Source organism: Diospyros lotus, chromosome 1 (genome assembly GCF_014633365.1).
Source record: "Diospyros lotus cultivar Yz01 chromosome 1, ASM1463336v1, whole genome shotgun sequence".
NCBI lineage: Eukaryota > Viridiplantae > Streptophyta > Magnoliopsida > Ericales > Ebenaceae > Diospyros > Diospyros lotus.
The window spans coordinates 54,011,640-54,026,444 of NC_068338.1; the positions used below are offsets into that span (position 1 = coordinate 54,011,640).

General features: G+C 38.8%; 1 protein-coding gene across 9 annotated transcripts; it reads left to right on the top strand.

Annotated features, from left to right (window-relative positions):
- The first annotated feature begins 204 nt into the window (after positions 1-204).
- LOC127792317 (casein kinase 1-like protein 10) lies at positions 205-14,397 on the top strand. 9 transcript variants are annotated; one of them, XM_052322804.1, is made up of 15 exons: positions 205-1,103; positions 1,205-1,245; positions 1,801-1,870; positions 2,013-2,161; positions 2,242-2,337; positions 3,072-3,142; positions 3,629-3,690; positions 3,810-3,873; positions 3,974-4,058; positions 4,176-4,302; positions 6,039-6,112; positions 6,191-6,254; positions 12,514-12,662; positions 12,752-12,811; positions 13,883-14,024. In XM_052322804.1, exons 1-14 carry the CDS (start codon positions 1,028-1,030, stop codon positions 12,776-12,778), a joined length of 1,155 nt encoding a protein of 384 aa, XP_052178764.1. In that variant the 5' UTR covers positions 205-1,027; the 3' UTR covers positions 12,779-12,811; positions 13,883-14,024. The 9 variants fall into 9 exon arrangements, with proteins under 9 accessions (XP_052178764.1, XP_052178783.1, XP_052178772.1 ...); XM_052322823.1 differs by having other exon boundaries at positions 12,514-12,659; XM_052322812.1 differs by lacking the exon at positions 13,883-14,024 and adding an exon at positions 13,012-13,875.
- Positions 14,398-14,805: the final 408 nt, after the last annotated feature.

Consider the following 14,805-nt stretch of genomic DNA (forward strand, 5'->3'; position numbering starts at 1 on the left):
TTGCAATTTCCAAAAGTTAAGGATGATTCATGCAAATAGCGTTAATCTTGGAGGTATTTGGTGTATTTCACCAAAAAGAAATTATATTTTTGGAAATGAAATAAAAATTGGGGGGAAAATTAAACGCCACCCCTCCCTCACCCGCAGTGCAGAACGAACCTTAAATACTAAATTAGCATGAAAAACCAAAAAGGAACAAACGAACGAACGAACGATCGATCGAACAAACAAGGCCCTCCTATTACGAGGAGATCCATTTGGCACGTGCTGCTGTTCTACCTATGGTCTTCATCTTCGCCATGGGAGGCTGAGAAAGCGAGGGAGAAAGGTTCTCCTTTGTTCTCCGTTCAAAGCAAACTTGAACAACAAAAGAACAGAGGAGGAGGAGGAGGAGGAGGAGGAGGAGACGTTTTCTTTGTTTTTGAGATAACAATTATTTCAAAAGCAAAATCAACCCACCAACCTACCCACCCCACCCGCGAAGCATCGGATAAGGAAGGCTTTAAATTGTTCCTCTCCTCTTCCGCTTTCTCTCGTCGTCCTTTCCGTTCCATTTCTTCCCCAAATCTTCCATTTCTATAGCTGTGTCTGCATTTGTTGGATTTGTTTGGAATATGCCCGAATCCTTCTCACTGGTTTGATCTCATTGTGATTTTGATTGAACCCTGTGGCTTTTGGGCAATGTGGTTTGGTCCTATTACGCTTGGGGCGTTTTGGCAATATGGGTCCCTGTGTTTGGCGGTCTGGCTGGTTTCAGGTTAGATAATTGCATTTTGTTCAATCGTCAATGATGCTGTCGCTGTGCCTGTTGTCTATTCTCCGTGGGATATGAGTGTTTTGGACAAGATATTCATCGTTGGGCGATTGAAGGAAAGTAATGCTTTTTGTCATTTTGTATCGTGAATTTTGGGGTAAATTCAAATAGAATCCGGTGGGAAGGAGAATAAGGTCATAATTGATTGAGAAAAGATTTAGATTCTTGGAAACTTTTGAAGGACGGGTTAGGGGCCTGCATCCAAATTTAACCATGGATCACGTGATTGGTGGTAAATTCAAGCTGGGCCGGAAGGTCGGGAGTGGATCATTTGGAGAATTCTACATGGGTATGTCCATTTGGTATATCGTGTAGTGACGTTTACTTCTGGTTATTTACTGTTATAGTACAGGAAAAAGATCATTATGTGTTGTGTTTTGCTTTATTCAGGTGTGAACATACAGAACGGAGAGGAAGTTGGAGTTAAGCTGGTATGTCTTTTATCCTAAAATCTTATCCCAATTATTTGGATTATTAGATAATCTTATTGTTGTCACTTCACGTTATAACAGCTGAACAATTTATTAGTAAATGATACATAAGGATATTGGTATTTATATTCCCAAAGGAATGACACAAACTATTTCCAGTGTTAATTCCTGTTTTCTGACCATTTTTCTAACTTTATACTGTGTAACGGTTTTAGTAAATGAATTTGACTGAATATCCACATTATCGGCAACCTGAGCAAAAACTACAGTTGGATTTGTTTTCTTCAACCTTGGTAAGGGTCCAAGACATATCATATCTTCCTCTCATATTTAAAGTGGATGACAAATATGTTTATACATCACTGAACACCATAACGAGGCCATGCTTTTATCACCCCTGTGCTGCTGAAACAATTCCTATTTGCTTTTCACGTCTGTCTTCAATTATGGTTTTTGGTTATGTACTCCATGAAGATCAATGTGATCTTAAACTGATTTTTTTATTGCTGTTGTTGTTCTTTTTATTCTGCTTATCTTTTGGTTTGCAATTTTCAGGAACCTGCAAAAACCAAGCACCCTCAGCTTTACTACGAGTCCAAAATTTACATGCTCCTGCAAGGAGGAAGTAAGTTCCTGTCTTTGTTTGGTCCCTCTACTAGTAGGTTTAATTTTGTGATTCAGTATAGTAAGCCATGAGATAAAAGCAACAGACCTGTTCGTGTTGCATATAAATCAACGTTGTCTGAAATTTTGCTTTCACATTGAAGCGGGGATTCCCCATCTCAAGTGGTTTGGACTTGAGAGCGAGTACAATGCCATGGTCATTGACCTCCTCGGGCCTAGTCTTGAAGACTTGTTCAACTATTGCAATCGGAAGTTGTCTTTGAAAACAGTGTTGATGCTAGCCGATCAGTTAGTAAGTTATTTAACTTTTGACTGTTAGCCAATCTTTTGTCTTGTTTTTAGTTTCCAACTTGACATTTTCTTTCTTGTTAGATCAATCGGGTGGAGTATATGCACTCGAAGGGTTTTCTTCACCGTGACGTAAAGCCTGATAACTTTCTAATGGGGTTGGGACGAAAAGCAAATCAGGTACTTGATTTCATGTTATACACACAATTCTTACAAAAGGTTGCGTTAAATGCATTCCCCTTGTTGCATATGGTTGTCTTCTTCCATACATAATTCTCCTTTAACTGATTTCATTTCATGCTTATATTATTGCAAGAGGTTGCATGCATGCCCCTTTTGGCACATGATTTTTCTCTTCATGCATAAATCCTTTTTATTATTGCCATTTGCATTTTGTATCTGTATGGTATGACAAGATCCAATTCCTTCTAATTAAGGATTTCTTTTCATTGTTAACTTTTGTGTGGATTTTTGTTTTGTTGTTCTGTTACCTCCAGATATATGAACTCAATTGAACACTAGTTATCGCAATCCCCCATATTGTAATAATCAGATATCTATTGCCATGCCCTCCGTCCAGCTTTAGGTAGTTTCTAGGTTTGACATTCCTCATTTGTATAGTAAAGCTGCTTCCATGCCTATAATTGTATATGATTTAGACAATTGCAGCGACCTTGCTCTTTTTAGTCTTGGCATCCATACATGTTTTACATGTATCCATATAATGTAAAAATTGTTGGCCCATGTCCCTCCCTCCAGTGGTTTATAATTTTTTCCTTTTCATGAGGCAAATAAGTTACTAAAATTAAGAGAACAAGAGCTCCCTATCATTTTAGTTTCGGATTCTTTGGATGTCAAAGATATCTTTTAGTATTTTTTTTATGAAGTTTTTGAATTGGCTGATCATGTCACAGGTGTATATCATCGATTATGGTCTTGCAAAAAAGTATAGGGATCTTCAAACTCATAAGCACATACCATACAGGTATTGCTTTGTTACTTTGGCAGGCAGACAAATAAAAACATTCATGTTGGTTTTTATGGAAAGTTTTTAATTTCTTTGCGGAAGTTACTAGAAATACCACAGAAGAGACCTTTCTTAGTTGCTATCGTATTTACTTTATGAGCTCTTAAATTAATTATTGTCATAATATAGAATTTGATGCTTTTGTTGAAACTCTTCTTATTTGTTCTCTCCTTTTCAAACTCTTTTCTACTTTGTTATTTTGTTCAGTTTAAAGTACCCCATAATTTAGGCATTAAAAGGCCTTTGGAGCATACGGAAAAGAATGCAAAAGACAAAGCTTCTTTTAAAAAAGCGGATGTTTGCATTTTGGATAAAGCATATCACATCTACTGTTTGAATGATTCACCTTAATCCATGTTTTACGTAGTTGTTGCATTTTTTGCAGTGCATTCTTGCACATCTACAATAACTTCTCTTGGATTACTAACATGCTTTGGTTTGCAGGGAAAACAAGAGTCTTACAGGCACAGCTCGCTATGCTAGTGTCAACACTCATCTTGGAGTTGGTAAGTGCATCATTAATATATTTTCAATCAATTAAGCATTCTTTATTTTTCATCAAATGCTATTTAAATCTCTCTCACTCTGTCTTTTTTTTTTTTTTTTTTCTGGGCATTACCCACAGAGCAAAGTAGAAGAGATGATTTGGAATCTATTGGTTATGTGCTTATGTATTTCCTCAGGGGAAGGTTGAATATGCTATGTTGCTTTTGTAGCCTTTATTATACCCAGTTGTAGTTTGTTGCATGGTTTATAATTGACCTGATTTGTGGTATTCCTGCGAATCAGTCTTCCTTGGCAGGGGTTAAGGGGTGGGACAAAAAAGCAGAAATATGACAAGATTAGTGAAAAGAAGATGCTTACACCCATAGAGGTAATGTATTCATCTCCTAATCCAGTGCAAGTTGACTCTGATGATCTCGTGGTCAGTGTAGCAGTAGAGCAAGTTTTGTGGCCAGAGTACACATAAATGTTAGAATGTTTTGAACAGATTCTTTGCAAGGGTTATCCATCAGAATTCGTATCATACCTCCACTATTGCCGATCATTGCGGTTTGAGGATAAACCAGATTATGCATATCTGAAGCGGCTCTTCAGGGACTTGTTTGTTAGAGAAGGTCAGATTGTTGTGGTTCTACATGTTATGCTGCAGCTAGATTCATATAGAATTGCTTGACTATGCTTATCCAATACTGCTGCAGCCAGACTTCCGTGCCCAATTTATGGATATCCCCGCCTCCCCCCCCAACCTTTCTCTCTCTCATTACTCCCTCTTCTAATTAAATGATCTCTAATGCATATGAATCCTAGTGAAATGAATGTAAAAATGCTTTCTGCTTTGAGCAACCATTATTGTAAACATCCACTTGAATGACCTGCTTGAGAGAGGTAAATTGTGAATAAAGTTTCATGGTGAGTAGTTCTGCATTTATGAAACCATGAAGAGAAACCAACCCAGCACTCACGGAGAATGGAAGAAAAAGTGAAGTGGAGGTATTTGAGCCTCTGTTGGTAACAGAATGAGAGGAAGTTGTTTCAGGTGGGTTGTTAAGTTTGAAGTGTTCCAAAGTGACAACCTGAACTTGTCTGTTGTGAAAGCTATTTATATGGCAGCTGTCCCTGTTAACAGGTTAATTCAGATGCTGAGTCAATATTCAGTCACATGATTGTGGCTTTCAAATTTCAGTTTCTGTGCACTACTATATATATATATATATATAGACAGATAGATTTACAGCTCTCCATTCAGTTCATAAAAGCCTGTAAATTGTAAGATAATGTTTAGCAAGCATTTGAACTGCCCTTCTCTAAGATCATACAGAAGATAAAGTAGGGTGATAGCTTTTTTTTTTTTCTCTTTTTTTTTTCCTGTGACTTAAGCTGAGATGGTTGTCGTCTGGGTTGTTCAACCACTTGGAGGATTCTGGTTCCAATATATTGCTAGGAAGTATTGATCCCTAAATCAATAGTAGTTTTCTTCATAATCTTATGGAATGAGAACCTCTGTTCTGTAATTATTGTTAGATATAACCATCATTATACTAATAACGTGATCATTTCAGTTAAGTTTATTACAATGTTGTTTTTTATTTTTACTGTCACTATTATTAAGATTGTTGTTTCAACTATACTTACTGCAACTTAGAAACAAATAAATTAGTATTCTGGCATCTCATGTTTCTAATGCAAATGCTGTGGTAAGACGAGTCTCCCCTTTAATTTCTAAGCTCCCTGTGGTTCTTGCCAATTCATAGTTGTAGACATGTTAATTCAAGGGTATGCATTGATTGGCCCATCCTTGAGATCCCTGGAAAACCTTTACAAATTCATTTTTAGGTGATAAAGAATTTTGCATAGTGTTTTTCTTTTTTGATAAGTAATCACAAAAGACTATAAACAAGAAGCTTTAAGGGGGGAAACCTGGTATAAAAGAAGTGCAAGAAACCAGGAGTTCACAGGTTTTCTGATCAGCAATTGCCATAACCCTACGTTTTTTTTTACCTTTTCTAAAAATGAACCTGATCAACAATCAACATGTCATATTTTGTAGCTCAAACAGTCTACTGGATTAATTATCAAGTAATATTTTAACACTAGTTTACTCTATATACAATTAGCGTGCTAGAATTCATGTAGCCCACTCCACAGTGGGATAAAGGCTTGATATGCCGTTATTGTAATTTCTTCTCTTCAAATAGCTAAATGCAGGTTGAACTGAATGTGCTGGGAATTAGATTGTACTCAGGGGAAGAATTTCATGCATCACAAATGAGGAATTAATTTCATAATTTTGTTTGCTGATATTTCTTCAGTAGTGCTGCCTAAACTTGAAATTTTTTATGCGCTTGGACAGGGTATCAGTTTGATTATGTATTTGATTGGACAATATTAAAGTACCCTCAGATTAGTGCTGCTTCTAGGCAAAGGGTTGGTGCTTGTACGCATTGTAATTTTTTACTTCATTTTGTTTATTTTCTTACTTCATTGATTGTATATACAATTCAGCAGGCAGTGGCAAAGCCAATTTTAAATGCTGGAGCATCTGGTGAAGGAGCAGAAAGGCCTTCAGGTGTGTTTTATCATAATTAGGTATTTTACAAGTTTGTAAAGATGACGAGCTGTCATGTAAAGGAATAAAGAGATGACAAGGAGACAGAATTTAAAAAAATTGGGAATATATTTTGAATGGGTTCCCTTTCAGTGGCCTCCCAATAATTCACGACCTATAATATCTTTGATGACCACCCTTTATATCAGCTATGATAATCATGATGTGAAGCTTAGGAAGTAAACCCTAGCTTTTAATATGTATAAAACCACTTAATTAAATTCATAGACTATACACCTATATATATATACAAATACAATGGGCCATGGGCCATGGGCTTTATCATAGGATTAACCCTAGAGTATAACCATATAACTCAACACTCCCCCTCAAGCTGGAGCATATATATCATATGCGCCAAGCTTGCTACAAATACACTCAATTCGAGTACCCCTGAGAGACTTAGTGAGAACATCTGCTAACTAATCATTGGAATTGACAAAATCTGTGGTAATACAGCTAGATAAAATCTTCTCTCGGATGAAGTGACAATCTATCTCGATATGTTTGGTCCTCTCATGAAAAACTGGATTGGAAGCAATATGTAATGCAATTTGATTGTCGCAAATTAATCTCATCATTGATATCTCCCCAAACTTGAGTTCCTGAAGCAATTGTTTTAACCAGATAAATTCACACGTTGCCAAGGCCATAGCACGATATTCTGCTTCAGCACTCGACCTAGCAACAACCTCCTGCTTCTTACTTTTCCAAGATACTAGGTTTCCTCCAACCAGAACACAATATCTTGAAGTAGACTGTCTATCAGAAGGAGAACCTGCCCAATCAGCATCAGAATATCCGACTACTTGAGTATAACCTTTGTCCTCATACAATAGTCCTCTACCTGGAGCTCCCTTAATATACCTGAGAATCCGGACTACCGCATCCTAGTGGCTATCACAAGAAGACTGTAAAAACTGACTGACAACACTGACTGAGAAAGAAATATATGGGCGAGTGATAGTGAGATAATTAAGTTTTTCGACTAGCCTACGGTATCTTCCAGGATCAGCAAGAGGCTTCCCCTGTCCTGGTAAGAGCTTTACATTAGGGTCCATAGCAGAATCTATAGGTTTACAATCAAGCATCCCGGTTTCTTCCAGAATATCTAACACATACTTCCATTGAGAAATAACAATACCAGAACTGAACTGAGCAACTTCTATGCCAAGAAAGTATTTAAGTAACCCCAAGTCCTTAGTATAAAAATGATGGAAAAGATGTTTCTTCAACTGAATAATACTATCCTGATCATCACCGGTAATAACCATATCATCCACATAGACAACCAAGTATATACACCTCCCCTGTGATGTGTGTTTATAAAAAACCGAATGACCAGACTCACTACGAGTCATACCAAAGTCTTGAATGACAGGATTGAAACGACCAAACCAAGCTCGAGGAGACTGCTTCAACCCATATAGTGAGCGACGGAGTTTACAAACCTGCCCAGACTCCCCCTGAGCAACAAACCCAGGAGGTTGCTCCATATAAATCTCCTCTTGAAGCTCACCATGTAAGAAGGCATTCTTAATGTCCAGTTGATACAACGGCTAGTGGCGCATAGCTGCTATAGAGAGAAACAAACGCACAGAGGACATCTTAGCAACAGGGGAAAAAGTGTCACCATAGTCAAGGCCATAAACCTGAGTATACCCTTTGGCAACCAAACGAGCCTTGAGGCGATCAACCTGCCCATCAGGACCCACATTGACAGTATAGATCCACCGACAGTCGACAAGAGATTTCCCTGAGAGTAAAGGAACCAAATCTCAAGTACCATTGGAATGCAAAGCAGTCATCTCATCCACCATTGCTTGTCACCACCTCGGATCAGAAAATGCCTCACTAACAGTCTTAGGTACTGAAACAGAGGATAAGGAAGACACAAAAGCACAAAAAGGAGACGAGAGACGATGATAGCTAAGAAAATTATAAATGGGGTGAGGATTGCGAGAAGAACGGGTACCTTTCCGAAGGGCAATAGGAAGCATATCCTCAGAAGGCAAGACCGCAGCAAGTGGAGAGACTGGAGCAGGATGTGAGGCAGCAGGAGTCGCTGAAGTAGGAGATGCAGGAGAAGGCGCAGGAACAACATTTCCACTGGGAGGAGACCGAGGCTGATGATGCCGATGATAAACCTGCAATGGGGTAGAAGAAGGAACAAGGAGAATAGGAGCAGGAGGACTCGCGGGAAGAGGGATGGCCTCAGAAATAGGTTGACACTCGGAATGAGGCGAAGAGTAGAAAGGAGACGACTCAAAGAAGGTAACATCCGCCGAAAGAAAATAGCGGCGGGTGTTAGGAGAATAACACCGATAACCTTTCTGAAGGCGAGAGTAACTAAGAAAAATGCACTTGATGGATCGAGCAGACAATTTATCTTGATTGGGAGACAGATTATGGACAAAACAGGTGCAACCAAAGACACGTGGAGGAAGAATATATAATGGTTGATCAGGAAACAAGAGAGAGTGAGGAATCTGGTGCTGAAGAACCGATGAGGGCATCCTGTTAATGAGATAGCAAGCAGCAAGGACAGCTTCAGCCCAAAAGCGAAAGGGGACATGATGATGTAGAATAAGAGTACGAGCAGTTTCAATCAAATATCTGTTTTTACGCTCAGTAACCCCATTCTGCTGTGGTGTATATGCACAAGACGACTGATGCAAGATCCCCTGAGAAGACATAAAGGTAATAAAGGGAATAGAAAAATATTCAGGGGCATTGTCACTATGCAATACTTGGATAGAGGTATGAAATTGCGTTTTGATTTCAGCACAAAAGGATTCAAAAATTGAGAATAACTCAGAACGATTTTTCATTAAATATAACCATGTGCAACGAGAATAATCGTCGATAAACGTTACAAAATATTGAAAATCCAAAACAAACACAACACGACTAGGACCCCAGACATCGGAATGAACTAAAGCAAACGGGGACACGGCCCGATTATTGACATGCTTTGGAAAAGAAGTGCGAGACTGTTTTCCAAGTTGACAAGACTCACAATGAAAAGACAACAAACTAGATAAACTGGGGATCATCTTTTGAAACTTAGCCAAACTAGGATGTCCCAAACGATTGTGGAGAAGAGCAGGAGACTCAGTCACCGAGCAAGCAATAGGCGATGCAGGAAGGTTGAGATGATAGAGACCCTGCGACTCACATCCGACGCCAATCATCTGTCCCATACCGCGATCCTAGATATTAACAGAATGATCATCAAAGGTGATAGAACAATTTAAGGCACGCGTAAGTTTACTAACAGAGACAAGATTAAAGGGACAATGAGGAAGATAAAGGACAGAATCTAAAGATAGAGAAGGTAAGGGTTTGGCAGTGTCAATAGCTTTAGCAACTGCTTTGGACCCATTGGCTAATGTTACAGAAGGTAAAGAAATAGAATTAGTAAAATGAGAGAACAAATGGGGATTACCAGAGATATGGTTAGAAGCACTTGAATCCAGGACCCATGGTCCCAAAGAGGATGACTAAGCAAGACAGGCAGTGGAATCACCAGAGTGGGCGACAGAAGCAACTATGGATGAGGTTTGCTGGGACGTCCTATACTTGAGATACTCATCATAGTCAACCCCAGTGAGAAGGACAGATTGCGGTGGATGACCATCAAATGACTCAGATCGAGAACCATCAGCATGAGCAACATTAACACGAGGAGGGCGCCCATGCAACTTATAACACTGTTCCTTAGTATGCCCCCACTTGTGACAATAGTTACACTTGGGGTGTTTGCCCCGATTACCACGATCTCCTCCCTGTTCGCCACTACTCTGAACCTGTGAAGCCGTGACTGAATGATCACTTGCAGAAGAGGGAGGCACCGTAGGAACAGATGAAACCCGAAGAAGACGAGAATACACTTCATCCATAGTAGGTACAATAGGACTAGCAAGAATCTGATCACGAACAGGAGCAAGCTCAGGACCAATGGCAGTAAGAGTACACACCATGAAGAACTTATCCCGCTAAGCTAGATCCTCTACAGCAGTCTTACCAGCAGGTAACAAGGAGTTAAATTCAGCTTTAATAGAGGTCATCTGACCAAGAAAATCAGGAAGAGTCAAACCCTGTTGTCCTAAACTGAGCAGATTAGACACTACTGAATACAGGCGTTGAATGTCATTAGTGTATAACGCCTTGGCCTGAGCCCACAATTCACAGCACGTGATATAGTTAGTATAGATCGAATGAAGAGAGGGATCAATTGACTGCCACAGGAGACTGCACAACAGAGCATCAACTCTTTGCCACTCAGGTTTGTTTGTGGTCACATTCTCGGCCTTGGTAGTTAGATGATCCTGTAAGCCTTGACCCATACACCATAGTTCAACCGCCTTGGACCAAGAGATATAATTGGAACTACCCATCAACTTCTCAGTAGCAATGGCTGGAGAGGGAGACAAAATACCAGAAAAGGAGCTGGATTTACTAGTACCAGCCATGTTGGATAAAAGAGAGCCTTACAAGATCAACAGATCTGAAACAAAAGGGTTAAATAAGCCAAAAAATAAAGGCTGGATGATCCAGCATAGAGAATAGGTGCGTTGAGCGACGGCAGATGGCAGATGCCGGTGACCAGCGGCTGCGGATGGCAACGAAACCACCGGGACTGGGATGGACTGAAGGAGGCAAGTCCAATGGTGAAGACGACGTTGCGATCGGAGCACTGGTGAGAGAGATCAAAGCAAAAACGTCTTCGTGAACAGTGCGAGAGAGGCGGCGCGTGGCGGCAGCAACGGTGACGATCCTCCGGGGGTCAACAGATCGGAGGCCGGCGAACGCAACAGCGGTGGTGATGTGCGTGATTGGTGGCCGGACGGTGAAGACCCGTGGCTGACCAGTAGCGCGCACACGGTAGAAACGCAGTGGGCTGCAATGGCGGTGGAGACGCGACCGACAGTGTTCGTCGGTGATGTGGGTGGCAGCGACGGCGGCTAGGGTTTGTATGGTGGCTGCTAGGGTTGGTATTTAAAAACTAGGGTTCGTATTTTGGCTTTGATACCATGTGAAGCTTAGGAAGTAAACCCTAGCTTTTAATATGTATAAAACTACTTAATTAAATTCATAGACTATACACCTATATATATATACAAATACAATGGGCCATGGGCCATGGGCTCTATCATAAAATTAACCCTAGAGTATAACCATATAACTCAACACATTATATATTCGTTCTACAAAAAGAACAAAAGCACTAGTAACAACAATGGCCATAGGAATTCCACATTTCATATGAAGGACAGGTTTCCCTGCTATGCCCCTTTCTTATTCTTTTTCCATTGCTAATTAATATTGGATTAGATCCCATTTTTTTCAAAATAAGCTTATGTTGTTTTTAGTTATTTCAAGCTGACATATACTGGAAGGAAAGTGAATATAATTACAATCTCTAGCCAATTTTCAAAACTTTTAAGGAGAAAAATAAAAAAAAGGCATTCCAGTAGCTTGGACTTGCATTACACTTGAGCCCGTTAAAAAACTTACAAATATAGTCAAAGTGCTTATAAATGCGTGCATAATTCCATGTACACATATGACATGAAGAATTGCCGTATCCACATACCATCTTGAGCCAATATCAGGTGTTGGTGCATTTGTAATGTAACTTGTCTTTTCAGTCAAAGCAAGGTTTAATGATGTTTTGAAGGTTGAATTAGTGATCAACAAATTGCATAATTAAATGATTTAGCATTCTATTGTATGATCTGAGTATTTTTTTTTTTTAAATTAATGTTTGATCACAGTTTCTATGCATTCACAAAGTTATAATCTTTAGGCTGAACATACAGCATACAACTTTTAAAGGTTTTCTGAATCCCCTTAAACTATTCAAATACTGCTGTGCCCTGTTTCTCATTTATTCGAGAACAATTAAAAAATGGACATAGAGATATGACAAGGACATGAACTTTGCAGAGACACCACCCCATGAAGGATCTCCGAAAAAGTGGGTTGTTTTGGGTCCATTTAGATGGTACTTCCAGAATCACCAATTTGTTTTTTGGTACAACTTGGCAATATCCTTATTTCAGAAACCAACCAATTTGAAGTGTAGAAATGAAGTGTTGAAATTTATAAAGTAACTTCCAGAGTCACTTCAATATGATAGATAGGTTCTCTGGTACTCGTGTATTTTCTGAGTAAGCAGTTCGTTCAGTATCACATGGTCTTAAATGCTTGCTAGGTGGTATGAATCCAGAGGGACAAGAGGGTCGAGAAAGATTTGCAGGTGGAACTGAAGCATTTGCCAGAAGAAATTTTACAGGTGGGGTGCTGCGGGGTGATCATTTAAAGCACAAAGCATCAGATGATGTGCCATCTTCCAAAGAGGTGGTGAGAAAACACTTTTACATTATAGTATGTTTATTTATTTAATTAATTTCTTTATTCTCATTCATCCATTTCTTTTTCTGAATGGCCAGCACTTTTATTTGCGTAAACGGAACTGATTCTGGGTTGCATCATTTTGGTAGAGTTTAAAGGTGGTTCTGATCTTGTTTTTCATTCTTGCATATTATACCTCACTTGGATTATAGTTGATTGTAAAAAATATGTGATTGTAATATGCCAATGAAGATTTAAGTATAAAGGCAAGCCTAACTTTTTATCCTTAAGACTTCAATCTCTCAAGTTGTTGAATGATTGATTATCCCCTAAGAACAATATTCTTTTGGTTATATAGAAAACAGAATCCGTGGTTGGCTCATTAGAAATTATTGACCACCACTGGAGCGGCAATGTGGCAAGCTCTCCAGCGATGGCTTCCATTGAGGCAGAGCTAGAGATTATCTATCTTGGTTCCATCACATGGGTGCCCATAGGCTGGATCAATTATGTGTCTATGGATCGCCATGCTTGCTGTCGTCTCACAACAGCCTCTGTTTTCAACTGAAAACCTGTGATAACTAGCTCAAAGTTTCAGCTAAAAGCAGGCTTTGCAAATGGCATCACAAGTCAAGGCCCAACAGAAGTCATCATCCAACCCTGAATGCATAAAACCTGAATTAGAGTGAAATTAGAAAGATTAATAACTATATCAGAAATGATAGCACAAACTTGGACCTAACAATGCATACTGATGTATTGACATGTCATAGTTAGTCATCATAATCAACTGCTTTTTGTGCAATGTTAAACATATATCTACACATACCAATGGAACTAGTGTTCACGTTAATGGCAAAGTATGGCAGAAAATCTGAACACATGCTGAATATGAGTGTAATTTCTCAAGAGTTGTATCAACTCTTTCAACATAAAAGTTCGCATTGATTTGGATTTTACTCGGTTTCTTATTCTGTTCTTATTTTGTAAAGATATTTGTCATTCAATATCTTATCCTCTCAGTGAAGAAAAATACAAGGTGTACAGAAAATGGAACAAAAATTTGGTAAATTGTACTCAGAATCTTTGTAAAAGCAACATTAGACATTAGATCACCGAATGCTTGGTTGAGCTTCATCATGTTTAGGATGGTATATCGCAGTTTGCAAAAGTGAAAATCAGGGATATCCGTGTATGCTAACAATGAACATCTTGTGGGTCTTCATCAGCAACCTGACTCTGAGAAATGCCGCACTTCATCAGCAAAGAGAGGCGCCATTTTGAGCAACAGGCCAAGCTCTTCTGAGCCCATTGAGGGTCGTCCAGGCAGGTTTGCCTCGAGCGGCCGGCCACCCGCCAACCATAGATTCCAATCCGGGTCTGAGCCCAAGACAATGCCCTTTTCCCTTGCTACAGTATCAAAGCCTGGTGATGATTCTCTTAGGAGCTTTGAGCTTCTAACAATTGGGAGAGACAAGAGGAAGTAAACAACCTGTCTCCTTTAGTTGGAAGATGGTGACTTCTTGCTGGAGGAAAAGAAAATCTGATGCTCTGACAGTGCCATTGCTTTTGAAATATCAGTTGGCAAATGTTACGTCTTGTAAGAGTTTTCCATGGGAAATATTGTCCATAGACCTCGAGGCTTGGCGGTGTAAATTGCTATTGCCCTCGTTTTGGGCACTCTTATCTTCTGTTAAAGGTTCTTATATTTTTTAAGAAGCAAGCCTTATTCATGTTATTGTGACTTTTTGGCTCTAGAAAATGCATCTTTATCTTGAGTTCGGATTTTGATCTTATTATGAATAAAAAGGGTATTTCACAAATTATTTTTTGACTTAATATATTTTAATTGATTAGTATTTTTAACTTGTTGATAATAAGTTTGTTTATAAAAGGATATAAACTTTAATTATAGAAGAGATTAATAGAAGTTTTGAGAAAATAATTTTTGGTTCAATTTAAAGTGTGGACTAAATTAACAAATAAGTATAAAAAGACATTTTTATCTAATTAGCACACTAGGTCTGTTTTAAAATCATTATCTTCACCTCTTTCAATATCAATGATTTTATTTATTTATTTATTTTAATTAAATTCATATTTTTACTCTATATATATATTTTTTGTAATCATCTAAATTTTTGTTGTTTCG

Excerpts from the sequence above, each read along its gene's own strand:
- LOC127792317 (XM_052322775.1), top strand. The coding sequence starts at position 1,028 with ATGGATCACGTGATTGGTGGTAAATTCAAGCTGGGCCGGAAGGTCGGG. Across the intron at positions 1,104-1,204 it reads ATTTGGAGAATTCTACATGG|GTGTGAACATACAGAACGGA; the intron begins GTATGTCCATTT and ends TGCTTTATTCAG. Across the intron at positions 3,691-3,809 it reads CAACACTCATCTTGGAGTTG|AGCAAAGTAGAAGAGATGAT; the intron begins GTAAGTGCATCA and ends CATTACCCACAG.